At 45.0% G+C, this 21,144-nt stretch overlaps 1 protein-coding gene across 8 annotated transcripts; it reads right to left on the reverse strand.

Moving 5' to 3' along the window:
• Positions 1–1,165: 1,165 nt before the first annotated feature.
• Positions 1,166–20,087, reverse strand: LOC109872978 (CXXC-type zinc finger protein 5). 8 transcript variants are annotated; one of them, XM_031808239.1, is made up of 4 exons: positions 19,996–20,087; positions 19,811–19,879; positions 10,861–11,893; positions 1,166–2,595 (listed from the first exon to the last, which is right to left on the reverse strand). In XM_031808239.1, the coding sequence occupies exons 3-4, from the start codon at positions 11,665–11,667 to the stop codon at positions 2,554–2,556; spliced, it is 849 nt and encodes a 282-aa protein (XP_031664099.1). In that variant the 5' UTR covers positions 11,668–11,893; positions 19,811–19,879; positions 19,996–20,087; the 3' UTR covers positions 1,166–2,553. The 8 variants fall into 8 exon arrangements, with proteins under 8 accessions (XP_031664099.1, XP_020320016.1, XP_020320019.1 ...); XM_020464427.2 differs by having other exon boundaries at positions 1,166–2,598; XM_020464430.2 differs by having other exon boundaries at positions 19,811–20,087.
• Positions 20,088–21,144: the final 1,057 nt, after the last annotated feature.

Here is a 21,144-nt window from a genome sequence, read left to right on the forward strand (position 1 = left end):
TAAAGAAAAAAGTATTTAATAAGAATATTTCATTCATTCAGATCTAGGATGTGTTATTTTAGTGCTCCCTTTATTTTTTTGAGCAGTGTATATACATTGAAAACACAGCCATGTAATCTCCATAGGAAAACATTGGCAGTAGAATGGCTTTACTGAAGAGCTCAGTGACTTTCAACGTGGCACTGTCATAGGATGCCACCTTTTCAACAAGTCCATTTGTCAAATTTCTGCCCTGCTAGAGCTGCCCCAGTCAACTGTAAGTGCTGTTATTGTGATGTTGCAATGTCTAGGAGCAACAACGGCTCAGCCGTGAAGTGGTAGGTCATATAGTGTATCATAGCCATTGAACTCTGTAACTGTTTTAAAGTCAGCATTGGCCTCATGGTTAAATCCCTGAGAGGTTTCCTTTCTCTCCGGCAACTGAGTTAGGAAGGACACCTGTATCTTTGTAATTACTGGGTGCATTGATACACCATCCAAAATGTAATTAATAACTTCACCATGTTCAAAGGCATATTCAATGTCTGCTTTTTTTTTTACTCATCTACCAATAGGTGCCCTTCTTTGCGAGGCATTAGAAAACCTCCCTGGTCTTTGTGGTTGAATCTGTGTTTGAAATTCACTGCTTTACTGAGGGACCATTACAGATAATTGTATGTGTGGGGTACAGAGATGATGTAGTCATTCCAAAATCATGTTAAACACTACTATTGTAGTTCATGCAACTTATTAAGTGACTTGTTAAGCACATCTTTACTCCTGAACTTATTTAGGCTTGCCAAAACAAAGGGGTTGAATACTTATTGACTCAAGATACTTCAGCTTTTCATTTTTAATTCATTGCTAACATTTCAAAAACACAATTCCACGTTGACATTATGGGTGACACAAAATCTAAATTTAATCCATTTTAAATGCAGGCTGTAACACAACAAAATGTGGAAAAAGTTCAGGGGTGTGAATACTTTCTGAAGGCACTATAGATCCTTCAGGTACAAAGCTTGCCTGAGGAGAACTAATGTGTGTTTTTATATTTTCTGAGCTGTTCAACCCTTTTTAGGGCATCCTGGGAAACACTGACCAAAAACGTGGTTCCTAACCTGTCACACTATCGTTGTTGTCTGTATTGACTATCTAATGAATGAATGAAACCAAGGACTCATGGTGAAACTCACCATTTCCTGATTCTGCTTTAATGAGTTGTATTTCCCACCCCATCCATTTTTTATTATTATATCCAATGATATGAAAAGGGAACAAATGTTTAATATTACTGGACATTTTCATACTTCAGAATTTTCTAAATTCTGTCATTGTTTTAGAAAAAAAACATGCAAAGACAAGTAAACAAACATCAGAACTTTAAATTTTGACACAAATACATGCATTCGTTTTTATTCACAAAACCAGTCCAATTTTCTAAATGAATACAAACATCGCTGTTGTTTTAAAAGATGTAGCTACCAGCAACATAATCCCCAAAAAACAAAGAAAAAAAAACCTAAGAAATCTTTTTTCAGTGCGTTCAAATGGGTAGACCCAGAGCTAAGCTATTCCAAATGGAAGTGCTGTCTCCTAGTGCTGTCACCCTCTGTGCTATTCCAAATGGAAGTGCTGTCTCCTAGTGCTGTCGCCCTCTGCGTTGGGATCCTCATGACACACACTAGTTTGGGCCACAGGAACGTAAGGCTGCCAGTTTCACAAAATAAAAAGCTTGGAAATACAGGCGTGGAAAACACGGATGGTTTGTTGGTTGGTTTGTTGGTTGGTTGGTTTGTTGGTTGGTTGGTTTGTTGGTTGGTTGGTTTGTTGGTTTGTTGGTTGGGGAGATTCCAGTTCTCTGGAGGATAGCATCATCCTGCTAAAGAGTCCCCTGGACTTCTGCCCGATGGGATAACAGTTGCTATTTCATTTCGATAAGTATTTGTACATTTTGAAATATCTCCTTGTTCTTTTACAAGACAACCAGTGATCCGTTTTCAAAACAATACTCGTAAAACATAAACAAATCATCAAATAGACAAGGCTTTAAGTTTAAGAACAATGGTGCTAAAATTACAATAGTGCCTGCCGTTAGCCACTAGTTTGAAAATATAGCCGTAAATGTACATTCTCTACACAAGTACTGTATCTTTCCACACGTGAACAACATTAACACCAAACACACAAATGAGTTGATTGTCCACACTCAGTCCGTCATTTCTGTTTGGCAACGAACAGTTCCATGTCTGAGAGACAGAAAAAACCTGCTGGAAAAAGGACAAAAGGTACCAAAATGGAAACATAGAAAAGGGAATGAAAGTTGCCATAGATATTTTTCTTTATGTTAAATTTTTGGTTCAAGGAATAAGCATGTGCATCCATTACTCAATTGATTATTTTTTTGTATCATTTCTGTTGAGTTCTTTTGTATATTTTTGTTGTTTGTTTGCTTGTCAGCCAGTGTCCGTGCCGAGACAATCCAAGCGAGAGTTGGCATTGCACTTGATCGCAGAGCTTTGGGTTTGGGTAGGTAAGGGGGTAAGGGGGTAAGGGTGGAGGAGGGTCAGAGTCTTACTGGAACCATCGGAATGCTGCTCCTGTAGGAAGCATCACCTTCTTAGAGAAACGAAAAAACAGAGAGAGCAGAGGGAAGGAGAGGGTTAGTAGATACAGGCTGAAGAAAACACATCCCGAGACCCATTGTAAACTGCAACATCTGCAGTTTTTTGTTCTCTCTCTCTCTTTCGCTCTCTCTTTCTCTCTGTGGACGTTTTTCTCCCCCAGACTAATGATTGAATAGATTCAGACAACAACATGCTCATCAAATCTCCACATCAAACACATTTACAGACACCATAACCCTCCATATCTGCCGATTCCTGTCTTCTGCTCTCCCTCTCTCTCTCTCTCTCTCTCTCTCTCTCTCTCTCTCTCTCTCTCTCTCTCTCTCTCTCTCTCTCTCTCTCTCTCTCTCTCTCTCTCTCTCTCTCTCTCTCTCTCTCTCTCTCTCTCCCTCTGTCTCTCTCTCTCCCTGTCTCTCTCTCGCTCTCTCTCTCTGTGTCTCTGTCTCTCTCTCTCTCTCTCTCTGTCTGTCTGTCTCTCTCTCTCTCTCTCTCTCTCTCTCTCTCTCTCTCTCTCTCTGTCTCTCTCTGTGTCTGCCCTCCCCCCCATCCCCCCAAGGCTCTATCAGTGAAATCACTGCGTCCCACACAGACATATCCCCAGCCCTCCCCTCCTCCCTCACCTCTCTCTGGCCTTCTGGCCCACACCCCACCCTCCTCCCTCATCAGCCATGGGCAATGGCCTTGGCTCCACGTGAAACTCGATATGGCACATTCATTATTTAGTCACCACGCAGTCACAGACCTCTCCCACCACACCACACCACACCACTCTCACGGGTGACACTGCTCTCTCTGTTCCTCCCTCACTCCTCTCTGTGTGGGATCTCCAGCTCTGACTGCATTGCACTAGGCAGGGCAGGCACCAATGCAATGCAGCTGCAGGGGTTCAGTGGTCGCCTGCCAGTCAGAAGACAGAGGACCACTGGGGCTCAGGCTCAGTCTCCAGAGCTGCAGCACGGCTAGCGTTCTGAACAACTCTACTGCGGCACAGAATCTCACGTTAGCTAGAACTGCCCGGGGCCAGTCAGGAGTAGCGCCACAAACACTTACGCACCCACGCACACTCATTCCCTCACCAGGGCTTGACTTGGACTGAAATAGGTGCCTGTTCTCCATTTGGGTACTGTTGTTCATATTTAGGTGTAGGAGCTCCACAGTACTGTTGAGCGAATGTTCTATAAGAGGAACAGGAGCTGAAGCAGTAGAACATTGAGGCTCCAGCGAGCTCCTGCCCGAGTCAAGCACAGTCCCTCACACACACTCACACCTACCTCCACTCACGCATATGAACATGCAGACACACACCTCCACACACACAGGCACAAATCACAACCGCACAAAAAGCACACGATTCAGACACAATCAAAACTACGTACACACCATTAAGATAGTAAGAAGGTGGCAATTTGCTCACCTGTCAGTCATACACACAGACAGCACGCAAATGATTTGCACGTCAACACACGCGCAGAGAAATACTGAAAGTGTAATATATTTACAGCCAGGGCAAATGTTGGACACTAGAAAAGCAAGGAGGTCAAGGTCCATAAGCACCTCACTAATGACCTTTCACCTATGACACTCAGGCACATAGATGCTAACCTCAAGCCCTTTTTCACTGGGAACCAACACATTTAAAAAGGAAAAAAACTCTGAGCCAACACCTGTGACCTCCACTCTGCATAAACACGGTTGTTTGTCATGTCTGGCCTAGGGGGAGGGGACTCCCAAGGTCACAATCCATTCCAGGCGTCCATTTCAATGTCCAGCATCTTAATCTCTGTTTATTGATTTAACTATGAATATGCTACTGCTACTTTCCTCAATGGACAATGCATATAGCCTATGCTTTCCCCCACCCAGGGGCCTTCTAGCCTTCCCTTAGCACACATACTGAGAGAATTGGTTAGCAGAACAGGTCATACTCTGAAATGGCTCCAGTATCTAATTTGTTATCTTATTTGTCCTGGCACAGTTTGACTGTGGTGGGGACAGCTGATCCAGGACCTGCCCATAGGGGAGCATTTATCTTTAGAGCAGAGCATTAGGCTAAAGACTCCCATCAATCACTTCCCACTGGACAGCCCCAGGTCCACTTGTCACAAGAGCCCTTTCACCCTGAGCCTTGATGCTGAGAGACCTCGGACAGTTTTAGACCGTGATGTCATCTCTCCCCTCTCGTAGGTAGGCTATGGGAGCCAATAACCCCACTGCTGTATGTGGGTTGAGCTGTCTGCAAGTACATCTGTCTGTCCGTACCTGTCTATCCTACTCCTAGCAGCTTCTGTGTCTGGCTGGCAACGTGCCTACTGATCTGTGCATCTCAATGTCAGGCTGCATGCCTGTGCGTCTCTGCGTCAGTCTGCATGCCTGTGTGTCTCTGCGTCAGTCTGCATGCCTGTGTGCCTCTGCGTCAGTCTGCTCTCCCAGTCTGCCGTTCGGTTTCTGAGAGGGAACACTAAGTGAAAACTCTCTGGGTCCAGTGTCCGCATGCCGCAAACTGGCCACATCGCCAGACATCTAATGCCTGTAGTGGGTCGGCTTGATCTGTCATCAGGGATACGATACTTGAAACGCACCAACACAGACGCACAGTTATTGGTAAACACACAGCCATAGCAGAATGTTCATCAAACAGTGATGTATACACTTCAAACAAACAAACATTCACAAAAAAACAAAACAATCCCCCCCAAGCCCCAAGTGACCCTGACAAACAAATCCAAACAACAGACCATAGGTACAGAAACACACTAGCATTAAAAAATAAATACACAATATAAACACAGATTGTGACCTAAAAATCTATACTTTTCTCACCTAGACAGCAAGTAGCAACAGTGAGACTGAGCCAGTCAACAGTGAGACTGAGCCAGTCGACAGTGAGACGGAGCCAGTCAACAGTGAGACTGAGCCAGTCAACAGAGAGACTGAGCCAGTCAACAGTGAGACTGCAGCCAGTCAACAGTGAGACTGAGCCAGTCAACAGTGAGACTGCAGCCAGTCAACAGTGAGACTGAGCCAGTCAACAGTGAGACTGCAGCCAGTCAACAGTGAGACTGAGCCAGTCAACAGTGAGACGGAGCCAGTCAACAGTGAGACTGAGCCAGTCAACAGAGAGACTGAGCCAGTCAACAGTGAGACTGAGCCAGTCAACAGTGAGACTGCAGCCAGTCAACAGTGAGACTGCAGCCAGTCAACAGTGAGACTGCAGCCAGTCAACAGTGAGACTGAGCCAGTCAACAGTGAGACTGCAGCCAGTCAACAGTGAGACTGAACCAGTCAACAGAGAGACTGAGCCAGTCAACACTGAGACTGCAGCCAGTCAAAAGTGAGACTGAGCCAGTCAACAGTGAGACTGAGCCAGTCAACAGTGAGACTGAGCCAGTCAACAGTGAGACTGAGCCAGTCAACAGTGAGACTGCAGCCAGTCAACAGTGAGACTGAGCCAGTCAACAGTGAGACTGCAGCCAGTCAACAGTGAGACTGAGCCAGTCAACAGTGAGACTGAGCTAGTCAACAGTGAGACTGCAGCCAGTCAACAGTGAGACTGAGCCAGTCAACAGTGAGACTGCAGCCAGTCAACAGTGAGACTGGGCCAGTCAACAGTGAGACTGCAGCCAGTCAACAGTGAGACTGAGCCAGTCAACAGTGAGACTGCAGCCAGTCAACAGTGAGACTGAGCCAGTCAACAGAGAGACTGAGCCAGTCAACAGTGAGACTGCAGCCAGTCAACAGTGAGACTGAGCCAGTCAACAGTGAGACTGAGCCAGTCAACAGTGAGACTGCAGCCAGTCAACAGTGAGACTGAGCCAGTCAACAGTGAGACTGCAGCCAGTCAACAGTGAGACTGAGCCAGTCAACAGTGAGACTGCAGCCAGTCAACAGTGAGACTGAGCCAGTCAACAGTGAGACTGCAGCCAGTCAACAGTGAGACTGAACCAGTCAACAGTGAGACTGCAGCATGCTGCAGAAAGGGACTAGTTCTCCTGGGCTCCGTTTATTTCTGTTCAAATGTAGCGTTCCCAAAATAAATCCAGACATCTCCAGCCAGCGAGGTGTGAGGTGGCAAGGGCCTCGTCACGCTACCTCCCCCTAACTCTGTTTTTACAGCCATCTTTAGTCTGCCATGAGGTTTCGACGGGAAACCTTCAACGCCCCCAAAACATCGAGCCGTCGGCCTCTCTTTCTATTCTCACATACACAGACCACATCAGACTGTATAAACTTCAACTAATGCATCAAAAACAAACAACTTACATATACACAGACCAACAATTAAAACCATTCATACAAATCTGTTGCAAACTTGTAATAAAGGAATTATAAATATGCTACCAAAAGCAGTGATAGTCGCTGAGGTCTCTGAGAAAATGTATACAAAACACAAAAACAACCTGTTTTTCCCCAGATTTCGGGCTTCTGAAGAGGTCAAAACAAACCAAGCATTAAAATACTTATTAAACCATGACACATCTTTACGACCAAATACACACACACACACACTCACACTCACTCACTCACTCACACACACACACACACACACACACACACACTCACTCACTCACACACACACACACACACACTCACTCACTCACTCACTCACTCACTCACTCACTCACTCACTCACTCACACACACACACACACACACACACACACACACACACACACACACACACACACACACACACACACACACCACACACACACACACACACACACACACACACACAGAAAGAGAGAGAGAGCGAGAGAGAGAGATGAGAGAGAGAGAGAGAGAGAGGAGAGAGAGAGAGAGAGAGAGAGAGAGAGAGAGAGAGAGAGGAGAGAGAGGAGAGAGAGAGGAGAGAGAGGAGAGAGAGAGAGAGAGAGAGAGAGAGGAGAGAGAGAGAGAGAGAGAGAGGGAAACACACACACACACACAGAGCAAGAGAGAGTGAGAAACACACACACACTACAAGCACTATGGCTAACAGTCTATGCCACCTCGCTAAGTGATCCCCATCCATTAGCCTCCCTGTTAGACAGCCGGCTGTGTGTATGTGAGATGTGACACTCTGGGGCTGTTTCCACTACACTCCAACTGAAGCAAACAGCAGATGACTGTCTGTGGCGTGCTGCTTCCGAGCCGGACCAGATGACCATGGCCCTCCATTTTGTCCCGGGTGCTGCTGCCCTGGTGTCACTGAACATGTCCTAACCTCAGTGACCAAGAGTAATGAGTGGGTTGGGCAATATTTTTCGAACCGTTCCATAATTCCCCAGTTAACAGAACATAAAACAGAGTAAACTAGATAATATTATCTGTACTGTCCACAGTGTGGTGATACTTAACAGGGGAACATAGGTTGATAGTACAAGCAGTGTAATCTACTGTAAAGACTGAACGAACACCCTCCATTGACAACATGAACGGCAGTCCTCTCAGGCAAGTCCTAATAAATTATAAACCCGCACATCTGGAAGATCAAAGTAGGATACTGGGGGACAAATTTCAGATGTGTTATTGTACAAAATATATTTTGTGCCATCGTTCTCACCTTTGACCTTCAGCACTACGATGACACAACTCGGTTTGACCTACTGACTGACTGTGCGAGTCGACTCTCTGGCCTACTGGCCTGTGGGGACCAACGCAGGCACTAACACAGAACGAGTTCTAGCCAGCATTGGCCTGCTAAGGGCCCGTTCAGATTAGGCACACCATTTTTTTAAAGATAGGAGAACTAACCCAATCTGAAGGAGAGGTCAACAGTTAATTCGATGCTAAGCTATTCCAAATGCTAAACAGGTGTACATAGTTGTCCCGTTAACATCACATCAAGTGCCCTGCTAAGGCTGTCCTGCTGATGCGCTGCATGTGGAAAGCACGACAACAAGCAATCTGATTTTATTAGCAGCATAAAATCCTACAACTATCGGACATAAATCCATGGGAAACGGAGATTAGTTTGCTGCGATTCTGTCTTGTGGTTTCGGGCGAAACAAACGCAGACGTCGACCTCATAGTGAAGGTTGCAATCATGCATATTCAATCACCTGTTGTTGATCTGATGCCGTGAACAACTGATGGACATTTCTGCCATGTGACCACTGATGGCATACTACCAATCAATAACACACAGGAAATTATATTACTATCACACATCCACAAGCATCTGATTACTTAAGAGAACCGTTTCAGAGCAAGGTTAGGGCTGTGCACAGTGCAACCATTTGACGTGACATGTGAAGTGGAATCCTGTCTTGATCACAAAAGCGATGATGGGGGGGGGGGGCATGCGGGTCAAGCCCTGATTAATCTGAGTTGTTGCATGTGTGCTCGGGGGCACAATGACCAGATTACACCAGATGATACCCCACTGTCTCGTGAACGTGAGTATTGTAGTATATCTGTAGCAACAGGGAGATACTGTATTCAGGATCACAGCATTCTGCAGACTGTAACAGACATTGGTAGAGAGCCCACTTGTTATGGTCAGGACAGGATTGTGTACTAGCATAGCATATGTACAGAGTCCGCGTAAGATATTTACCGGCGTCGCTATTGGCGGAACAGAGGCCGACAGAGAAGAAAATGTTGATACCCAGGCAGCAGAACCTAAAGACACCACCATTGTCTTTCCATCTAAGAAAGGAACCATAAACTTTTGAATGTGATTGCTCACCTCTTTTGTACAATTAACGGGGGTCAATTGCTTTACCCCTCTTAACGGCGATTCAATATTGCGTAATGCTATCGTGACAATTGAGGTAATACACCAAAATATTGTCAGGGACGTTATGTCATTTGTCAACACATGTTTATCAGAGCTTTTGGAGCAGTACTGACATCATGAATGTAATTGTCAAAGGTGCCCTAAAAACACGATCGGATATGCCACAGAAACTTCTCTGAGGTCACAAAAGGGTGACACTGATTCGAGTTTGGGCCCAGTGCCACTGAGGTGACCCAGATGAGAAGTTTGCAGGCAATTTAGCCAAAACAGGCGTGCCACAGGAGAGAGAGAGATCGGTCGAGAGGGGGGCGCCTGTGCCACACTGACACCTGGTGCTCCAGATGACAACCCCATGGCCAGATGGACCATGTCACACACACATATGCTCTGCCACACATATTACCCATCCAAAACATGTACACACAAACACATCCACAATGTCACGCACTGCAACACACACGGTCTCGGTCAAACATCTACAGAAACTCTTACAATCCTAAAAAAGCCCATGACACCCTCTCTCTCGTTCTATCTCCTCATTCCTCCTTACACACAAACCCGCGGGGCCACACTAATTTAGTAACATATCACACAAAACATCACACACACACACATTTGTGTTAACAGAACATGCATCCCCCCCCCCCCCCCCCCCCCCCCCAGTCGAGAAATGCACAATCTACCTGTTTTGTGATAAAATAATGGTGGGTGTGGAGAGGGGTTTGCTCAGTGCGTGCTCAGTGCGTGTGGAGGACAGATTAAAGAGACCCCATGGGGCATGTCTACCCCCCCCCCCACACACACACACACTCCCCCTCATCACCACCTGTTATTCTCCTGCTCTAAAGCCTCGCCCCATCCAAAAGACGCTCCACACCCTTCAGAGCAGTGTCACGCTCTATACATACACGCATAAAGTTGAGTTGTAAGTGTGTACGGTTAAGGTAAACTCCCAACACTCTTTCCACACCTACACTCTTTTGGCTCCCGGTAGAACCCTGTTTGGTTCCACGTAGAACCCTTTCGGGTTCCATATAGAACCCTCTGTGGAAAGGGTCCTACATGGAACCTAAAAAGGGTTCCACCTTGAACCAAAAGAGTTCTACCTGGAACTAAAAAATGGTTCTTCAAAGGGCTGCCATGGGGACAGCCAAAGAACCCTTTTAGGTTCTTGATTGCATCTTTTTTGTGTACTGTATTTTATTCAACTAGGCAAGTCAGTTAAGAACAAATTCTTATTTACAATGACGGCCTACACCGACCAAACCCAGACAACGCTGGGCCAATTGTGCGCCGCCCTATGAGACTCCCAATCACAGCCGGATGTGATATAGCCTGGATACGAACCAGGGTGTCTGTAGGGGCGCCTCTAGCACATGAAATGCAGTGCCTTAGACTGCTGTGACACTCGGGAGCCCATCCTGCCTGACCCTTCCTTCTATGACCCTCTATGACCCTTCTATGACCCTCTATGACCCTTCTATGACCCTCTATGACACTCTATGTCATCTCTAACCCCCCACTGAGCTCTTACCTCCAGAGCGGCAGACGGTTTCTTTTTCAGCTCCTCACATTTGCGGAACTTGCAGATCTGGTGGCCTGTTTTGCGGTTCCGGCAGCTGCTGCACGTCTCGCAGTTAATCCGCCGGCGGCAGGGCGGGCACATGCCGCAGCGTTTCCGCTTCTTTTTGCCGGAGTTGATGGCCGAGGCCAGCTCGCTCTGCGCCGGGTACTCGGCCAGGCCGGCCATGTGCAGCGCGCTGTCGGCCAAGAACACTCCTGCCGGTGTCATGATGAACAGCCCCGGGTTGAACGGGAAGCCGCCTCCAACACCGTACGGGAAGTCCGCAACACCGCCAACAGAGTCCACAGCAGACGCACCCTCCAAGTCGCTTGCCCCTGAGCCTGAATCGCTACCCCCCATCCCCATCCCCATCCCCCCCGGCAGCAGCATGTGCTCCATCCCAGCCCTCTTTAGCAGCTCCGCCGCCTGGGCAAAGTGCAGCAGGCCGTTCTGTCCCTCCAAGACCTGCTCCAGGGTCCGGTCCAGCTTGGCTGCCGCCAGCGCTGAGACGGTGGGCTGGGGCTGTGGGGGCGGCTGGGGCTTGGCCGGGTGGCTCTTGGCCTCTCCGTTGTGGTGTGCGTGTCCATTAGTGTTGGTGGGGCAGGCGGCTGTGTACTGGGAGAGGGTGCGGGACCTCTTAAGGCTCTTACTCAGGGGCTCACTGATGATGCCACTGCGGTTCCTGCGCTCGACGACAGGGACATCCTCCGTGCAGCTGTTCCGCTCCAGGGCCTCGGCTGTCCGGTCTCGGCTTCCCTCCGACCGTCCGCTAGACATGGTCCAGTGCGTGCAGGGCTGGGGGGGGGCGGGGCGGGAGGGGGGACAGGGGGCGAGCAGAGGAGGGGGAGCCGATAGGTTCTCACAGTCTGCTCTGAGCCCAGGTGAGGTGGCACCTCCCCGCTGTGGACGAATCGGCCAGCCAATCACAGGCAGGCCCTAGAGCCCTGGCTCTCGCTCTAAACCTCAGCCCTCATCCGCATCCTTTCACTGGCAACCTACAAAACTGACACAGGGAGAGAGGAGAGCGAGAAGGGTCCTTCAATAACAGGCTCAGTGTTGGACCTAGACAGCATCTTAGTAAACAACCGACTCCATTGATATAAATGGGACAGCAACTCTGCCATGCCTTAATGTTACCTGTTTATTAGATTGAACACGGCTGGTGGAGAGAGAAAAAAAAAACTGCAAAAACGAGACAACTCACTCAGAGAGTATGTATCTAAACAGCCTATGAACACAGTGTAATAGCCCGGGAAGATGTGTCCACTTACACAACTAAACGTTCATCAACCCCCCCCCCACAATAGAACATTCAGAACACAGCAAACATGAATTATACTAAACGACAGCGACAGAAGAGAACAGACAGCGCTATGTGTTCTCCTCCAATTTCACCAATTTATTAGCTAATTCCCACCCTTTAGGTTTAGGTTGAATGCAGCCATAGTATTTCCCAGGAGAAAACCATGAAGAGCTGGCCTGTGGAGACACACTCTTTCCATCAAAGGGATTTGTAACAATAATTCCCACACACTACATGCAGACACAATTGAAATCCATTTTCACATGAATTAAGACTTCAGACCATGAACAATCCCCACGTTGCCGTCCCGCTCTCCTACTCCCAGAAACGTTGACTTAGTGTTAGTGGTGGTACCGCTGCTGGTGAGGGTCAAACTTCATGTTTTTGAAGGATCTCCTTGGCATGTGACAATGTTAAACATTTGTTTATGTATTTAATTGGAGAGTTTCATTCCAAAATGCAATATATCCAGTATTAGAAATACGGGGATATAAACTGTTATTTGTTTAAAGAACTTCTGAAAGAGGTTGGTGTATTTTTATCTAATCATGGCACGGGGGTGGTTCAAATGTGCTTGTTTGTAATCCATCACTTGATGGATTCATTTCAGAGAGGTAAATAATCATGTTCTGTTGCCAAATGCTATATATCCGCCACACTCTCAGAGAAATATTGCCAGGTTTTACACAGTAGAATGTACCAAATAACCACATGTTTAATAAAGAACAAACCCCCAATATGACATCTGTATGTAAAATATATACATTTTGTTATTTAGCAGATTTAGGTCTTATTCAGAGTGACATGCAGTTTCTCCATTCATCTTAAGATCGCTAGGTGAGACAACCACATATCACAGTCAAATATACAGGATACGGACGATCCATTCCAACTCAAAAATGGATGTATAGCGTTTTGCATCAAACTCCATTTTAATACTAAAATCCATGAATTAAAAATATGAGAACACTAATATTTTACAAACATAAAGGTACCCATAAAAAGAATAATTTCTTATGAAAAAAACATGTGTGTATATTGTTTTGGAACAAAACTCTTCAATTGACTAGAGCAAAGATGTTGACATAGTTTGCATATCTTGTGTATATAGGCATTCATAAAATCTTTGTAGATGAATAGTCACTTTAATAAATCTACCTACATGGACGTACATACAGTTGAAGTCAGAAGTTTACATACACTTAGGTTGGAGTCATTAAAACTCGTTTTTCAACCACTCCACACATTTGTTGTTAGCAAACTATAGTTTTGGCAAGCCGGTAAGGACATCTACTTTGTGCATGACACAAGTAATTTTTCCAACAATTGTTTACAGACAGATTATTTCATTTATAATTCCCTGTATCACAATTCCAGTGGGTCAGAAATTTACATATACTAAGTTGACTGTGCCTTGAAACAGCTTGGAAAATTCCAGAAAATTATGTAATGGCTTTAGAAGCTTCTGATAGGCTAATTGACATCATCTGAATCAATTGGAGATGTACATAAATCACCATCATCTCAACAGTATCAAACATAAAGTGGCATAGTTTAAAGTGGCTAGAGATACATGTATTACATAAAGATGGCAAGATGCAGTAGATGATAAAGAGTACAGTATATACATATACATATGAGATGAGTAATGTAGGGTATGTAAACATTATAATAAGTAGCATTGTTTAAAGTGGCTAGTGATACATTTTTTACATAAATTTCCATTATTAAAGTGGCTGGAGTTGAGTCAGTATGTTGGCAACAGCCAATGTTAGTGGTGGCTGTTTAACAGTCTGATAGCCTTGAGATAGAAGCTGTTTTTCAGTCTATCGGTCCCTGCTTTGATGCACCTGTACTGACCTCGCCTTCTGGATGATAGCGGGGTGAACAGGCAGTGGCTCGGGTGCTTTGCTGCAGGTGGGACTGGTGCACTTCACAAAATAGATGGCATAATGAGGGAGGAAGATTATGTGGATATATTGAAGCAACATCTCAAGACATCAGTCAGGAAGTTAAAGCTTGGTCACAAATGGGTCTTCCATATGGACAATGACCCCAAGCATACTTCCAAAGTTGTGGCAAAATGGCTTAAGGACAACAAAGTCAAGGTATTGGAGTGGCCATCACAAAGCACTGACCTCAATCCCAAAGAGAATTTGTGGGCAGAACTGAAAAAGTGTGTGCAAGAAAGGAGGCCTCTACAAACCTGACTCAGTTACACCAGCTCTGTCAGGAGGAATGGGCGATAATTCATACAACTTATTGTGGGAAGCTTGTGGAAGGCTACAAGTTGACCCAAGTTAAACAATTTAAAGGCAATGCTTCCAAATACTAATTGAGTGTATGTACACTTCTGACCCACTGAGAATGTGATGAAAGAAATAAAAGCTGAAATAAATAATTCTCTCTACTATTATTCTGACATTTCACATTCTTAAAATAAAGTGTTGATCCTAACTGACCTAAGACAGGGAATTTTTACTCAGATTAAATGTCAGGAATGATGAAAAACTGAGTTTAAATGTATTTGGCTAAGGTGTATGTAAACGCCTGACTTCAACTGTATTACCTCAATTACCTTGACTAACCTCTGCCCCCACACATTGACTCTGTACAGGTACCCATTGTATATAGCCTCGCTATTGTTATTTTACTGCTGCTCTTTAATTATTTATTACTTTAATTTCTTATATTTAAAAGGTATTTTTCTTAAAACTGCATTGTTAGTGAAGGGCTTGTCAGTAAGCATTTCACTGTAAGGTTACACCTGTTGTAATCGGCACATGTGGCAAATTAAATTTGATTTTGAATTAACACACAAAAAGCCATTTAGAAAAATAAACAAACACCACTTACATACAACCCTGTAAGGTTTGTTGGTTGTCATACTTCATGACATCATCAACCCTCAAATAACATATACAAAAGATAAGGTGCTAATGTTGTAATCTGAACTCATCATTATGCCTTGTGGATGCCCTACTTTTGGTCCAATTAGCTGTGTTCACATATAATGGTGGTATCGCCTATGATAATCAATAATGTTGTGTTCAAAAAAGAATGGAGGATGTGCACAGATAGTGGAGGACACAGTGTCATGGCATGGGTCAAGTTGGTTGTCTCTTTTAACCCTCCTGCTGTGTTCAAGGTCGAATTGGACCCATTTACAAGTTATCTCTGAAAAATGTAGTTCATTTAAACTGATTGTCATCAGGTTCAATGACTTTGTCCACTCAGGGCATCTGAACACACAAGATACATTTGGATGATTTTCATTACGTTTTGGGTGTTTTATTGAACTTTTGTACACCTGTGGTGTTCCCGGTCAAAAATGACTGGTCATTAGAAATGAATGGCTGAGACTACAATTAGTGTATAAAATTGAGTTCAGGCACATGCCCATTCATCAGATGGACACACTTCCTCTCCCAGACCCCCACATACATGTGTGTTTGAGCGAGCAAACACACACACACACACACACATACACACACACCTCACTCCCCTTCTTGGCTTCCATGGCAACCCCCCACGAGAACCTTTCCCCAATATAATTTTCCCCCCACGGGAACCACACCTGTTGGCATTCTCACAAACAATCGCAACATTGTTTCAATAATATATAGAACTTTTGTCACAGCTCTGGTATATAAAGCTTTTTTTGAGGCCTTGCTCACAATTAATTCTGTGGCAGCACAATGACCAAACGATATACTGTATGTGAGGCTCTTGATAATATCTTTGATCATGACACTGGTGAGGAGGAGAGAGGCCTTGTTAAACTTTGCCACAAAGTAGTCTGTGATAAATAGCATAATATGTTTCATCTGAGTATTTGTTGTAGTCATAATAATCCATACATTATGCTTTATTTACACAAAAACAAGTTTTATGAGCTCAGGTCAATGAGGCCTACCGGCCATCAATAGCAAATAGAAGTTCAAAACGAGTAATGTTCACAAGTTGATAAAAAGATCTAAAAGATCAGGCGATAATATATGTATTATTATGGATTTATAATCAGCTATAATGGGGACGGTCATTTTGGACCGGGAACACAGAATTAATTAACATGAAACGAACACAACAGGAGGGTTAAAATGCTGCTTGACAGTCTCTCTTGGGGAACATCTTATTATTCTCTATGAGACCATTTAATTTGCACAATCCAAGAATTGAAAAACAACCAATTTGCTGGTTGGGTATTTTTCCCCAATTCATTCATAAATTAAAATGGACTGAAATGGATTTGACTCCAACACTTTATCCAGAGTGTGTACAGCTGAAAGATCCCAATGGCCAACCTCCTATGAAGAGACACACTACCCCCACTGACCTGTCCCCACTCACAAACAAGCACCTCCCTTAGAAAAACGGAGGAAATGGCCGGGCCAGTCCTTATAAGGGAAACAAAGGGAAGGGGAGGGAGAGAGGATGGGGTCTGCGCAGTGTGTGGAAATTGGAAGGCCAAAATTAGTGGGAGGTAAAGCTTCAAAGGCAGGAGCGCAGCCCCCGCATTCTCACCAGCTCAGGGGTCCGTGGCGCCAGCGGACTGGAGCCAGCAACTCAGCTCCTCTCCCTGCTCTCCTGCTCTGAGTCTGACCAGGGCTCTGCTCTCTCTCGCTGCTGCTACAGGGCCGCCCGCCTGCTCCACTAACGTCTATGCCTGTGTGTGTGTGTGTGTGTGTCTCTCTCTCTCTCTTTCTCCTGTCCTTGCCTCACTCCGTCTATGCTGAGAGTGTCTCTCTGTCTGACCCACATCCTTCGCACTCTTTCCATCTCCATCAAACGTGAACACGTCATTCACAGTCCATCTTTCCCAACCATCTCAGTGCCTCTTCTCACTCTACCATCCGTCTTCCAATGTCAAGGCCATGCCTTTCTAATAGTCTCTGTCCCACCTCCATATCATTCACAGTGACTCCTTGCCCCTTGACCACATTCCTTCTTGTTTTCACCCGTTCTCCTAATATCACTCTCACTCTGCTCCTCCGCCATGTCATTCACACACTCCCCCTGTGCAGGGGCGGCAAGTAGCCTAGTGGTTAGAGCGTTGGGCCAGGAGGCGGAAGGTTGCTGGATCGATTCCCTGAGCTGAGAAGGTAAAGAATCTGTTGTTCTGCCCCTGAGCAAGGCAGTTAACCCACTGTTCCCCGGGCACAGAATACGTGGATGTCGATTAAGGCAGCCCCCCCCCCCCCTGCACCTCTCTGATTCAGAGGGGTTGGGTTAAATGCGGGAAAACACATTTCAGTTGAATACATTCAGTTGGACAAATGATATCTCTTCCAGACCCTAGACTGATCATCTCTTCTCTGTCACTCAACAGTCCCCCAGTTTCTGTGACCAAAGTATTCTCTCTGAATAGAATTATCCCAAATGCTGATACTGTTGAGATGATGGTGATTAGAAAAGCAAGGGTGAATGCACAATGAGGAACAGGTTGGTGAAAAAAAAAAAAAAACATATTACTGGGGGAAAATGTAGCTTCCTCAATGACGTCATTACCCATCATGCCAATGGTAGCCTTAGGTTATAACTTCTACCACAGCTTCTTCCTCCTGCTCAACTTCTCCTAACAGCATCACAAATAGGACTGCCATAATAAAACATAATAATACTTTCCAACTATACTTTGACTGAAGCACCCACTCTCCCTGCTCATATAGGTCTACACTGATTACGTCAGGGGGGGGGGGGGGCTGCTAGAAACATGGCTCGTGCTTCATCCCTGGAGGTCAGCGCGCAGCGGTAATTGGGCCCTCTCTGCTGAATAAACCATCCCAAGGAGTCTTTCAATACAGGCTCCCCAAGGCCAACGAGAAAGGGAGCTGTCTGGAATATACAAACAAAATGGACTAACCCACGAGCGGAACTGAACCATCTTTGAAATCTGCAAGTGGAAAAAGTCATACTGAAGTGTGTATAATGAATCATTTCGATGTTTAGAACATAGAATGAATATTCCTCAAAGTTTTTTTGCTGTATTCATAAAATCCTCATTAGGCCGATGAAAAACTAACCACAGCCTATAAAAAGAACGGGTCTAGTAGGCAAACAAATAAACAGATAGGCCTAAACTATTTAGGGTATTAAAATTGGGATAGATAATACTGTCAGTATGGCAAAATAGGGCATTTATTGGAATAGTTTTCGGTCCATATTTGCTGTCAGTGTAAAAAATAACATGCAGGCCTATTAAGAAATAAATATTCATTTTTGGCATCAATCATAACACCAAAACATCTAACAACAAGCCATGCCAAGTCTATGTTGTGGGACGCTGCAAGGTAGCTCAGCTAGAGGATACTTCTTGGTTCAGGTAATGCAGAACCAAAGACAACACTTCCCTTCCCTTCAAACGCACGATCACGCAGACACGCACATCTATCTTGCTAGTCCTCTCCCTCAGTCTCAACCCCCCCCCCCCCTCCCCCCCCGCACACACACTAGCACGCACACACACCGTCAGGCACATTTGTGCACGAGACCCAAGGAAGTTTATAAAGACCAGAATTAAATATCCAACCTGCTGCGTCTCTCTGTGTTTTTCCCCCTTCCCATTCCTGAGTTCAAATAAACAAAAGTATATCCGTGCGATGGTGTGTTAAATCGTTACTAACTATTTGTGTAAAATCGTGACTAATTGTTTGCATAAACATGCAGCATAAGAGCGCCACTACCGGTGGCGGATTGCGGCAGTACCAGGGGGGTCGCGGTAAATCCAGGCTTGCAGCGGCGATACAGCACAGAGACATCGCGCGCAAGAGACTGGCTGATCGTCGCATGCGGAACAATGAAGAACAAACACGTTCGCTCTACAATAAAATCACTCAGAGAACACCTGGCATAGTGTTCTACGGATGACTCGGCTATAGGCTAAATCGAAAACAAATCCCAAAAAATCTTGCTCGTTTTTCGGCCATTAGCCTATGCATTTTCACAAAAGCATTTGTTGATGATTCAAGGGAACACTGCAGAAAATAAAAGTTCCGTTTAAATGTATCTCTAGGTAAAGAGATCACCACCTGACATTAAAAAGATTACAACCAGAAACGTCATCAAGACCCAACGCAAACTGCCATAATTTCAATGGAAAATATTTCTGGAGAGCGTAGAGTTTCTTGGAGCGCATGTCATTATCAGATGATTCACACTTTCATTATTCACCCAAAAAATCTTTGAATGAAATGAACAGCTCTCCACAATTCTACAAACCTCTAGAGCATTGCCAAATGATCGATGAAAAATGTACAAATGAGGATAGAATGTGACAGCAGAATGACGATTATGGCCATTCAAAAATATCAAGCCAATAACCGTGCATGCATCACATGCATCCGAGACCCGCGGATCCTAATTGTATCTAACATTAAAGCAGCACAAAAAATACCTTTTGTCTGGACTCAGTGATCTGAAACCCCGGTCTCTGCGGTGCCAGCGTATGGTCTGCACCAGCACGTTTGAGAAGAACCATTCTCCCATTCTCCCAGTTAACTTGATCGTTAGGAAGATGACATCCCCAACTTTCAGCAGACTTCAACAAAGTATGATCCCCCCCTCCCTCCTATGTATCTGCATATTTGCAAACACTCTCTCTTTTTTGTTCGCACCTACCAAAGCGGTTCCGAGTGGAGGGGAGGGCTCCCACTGTCCAAGCCGTCCGTCTCCAAGCTTACCGTAGAGCTTGATGTAAAAAAAATTAAGGGAAAAAAACCTTACACTAAACCAATTAAATTAATATAGTCCTCGCCTGTATAGAACAAGCGGGAAATATAATAAGAAATGATTGTAAAACGTACTTTCTCGGAAGCTGAGCGTGTGGGATCTCCAACCTTTTCGATTCTCGCAATCCCACCTACATCCCCGCTCGCCGAGAAGAACATGCAAACACATTTCATCGATTTTTGGAGCTTCTCGGAAAAACCGAACTGGACTTTCGGCAGCATGGCGACAGAAAATAATATACCTTTTATACTTTTTAAAATATAGCGATGTATTACTCTTCTCGAGGCTTTCAGGTGCTCGACTTTGAATATTCAAGGGGCGTGTAATGAAGAACATGTTTGTTATTAAAGCTTGACATATTTATGACTTTGAGATGCATTTTACTGGTTGTTGTGGCTCCCATCAGTGCTGGCGGTAGGCACATTATGATTTGTTTCTCTCTGTATGAGCGCAAGTTGATATTTCGTCATACCTCTTTAAGACTTAACTTTCCTTTAACACATTCATGTTTACAAATAACTTTCACAGTGCAATCCATCAATATGGAAACATATCCGATGGTTAATATTGCACGGACAAAAACCAATATTTTTCTCTTGTTTGATTTTCAGTGATGGACATCCACATGTGTGTGAACCTAGCCTGTTAATGCGAAGTGTCAAGGTCTAGGCTATTACCTTGTTTAAAAAATCGCCTAATCCTACCAAAGTATGGTAAGATGCGCTATTGCAATTCCCCTTTCCAGTAGCAATGAGTCTGATTTGCAAAACAACATAATTGTCTTGATGGTAGAACTTCATTATTATAAATTGACATCATGTTGTCCTTCATTGATATTTTAATGTTCTAATTTAGGATGATAACACGTTCGTGTGGCATGTCACTGGTGGTTTCTGATGGTAACCATGTTTATTTTACGCAGCGGCTGACGGTGCGTAATTAGGTAATTAGACGATGGGTTGTTTTTCACACTCGAAGCGGTGTGTGCGCGCAGTCGCTACTCGCTATGTTATCGCCCATGACCGGTGCGCTCGGCTCCTCTTCTCGCTCAAACCAAGAGTCCACTCCACCTCTTTCGAATGTCCTGTCTACTGGCAGGCGGCCAACCGAAGTGTGTGGAAATGACACCGCCAGGGCGGCAGAGATTTTCCTTCATTTCTCTCCTTCCCAATTGCAGACGGGCTGACATTGGCTAGAAAGTGGAGCAGCTCGTCAGGGACAAT

Source organism: Oncorhynchus kisutch, linkage group LG28 (genome assembly GCF_002021735.2).
Source record: "Oncorhynchus kisutch isolate 150728-3 linkage group LG28, Okis_V2, whole genome shotgun sequence".
In the NCBI taxonomy this organism is placed as follows: domain Eukaryota; kingdom Metazoa; phylum Chordata; class Actinopteri; order Salmoniformes; family Salmonidae; genus Oncorhynchus; species Oncorhynchus kisutch.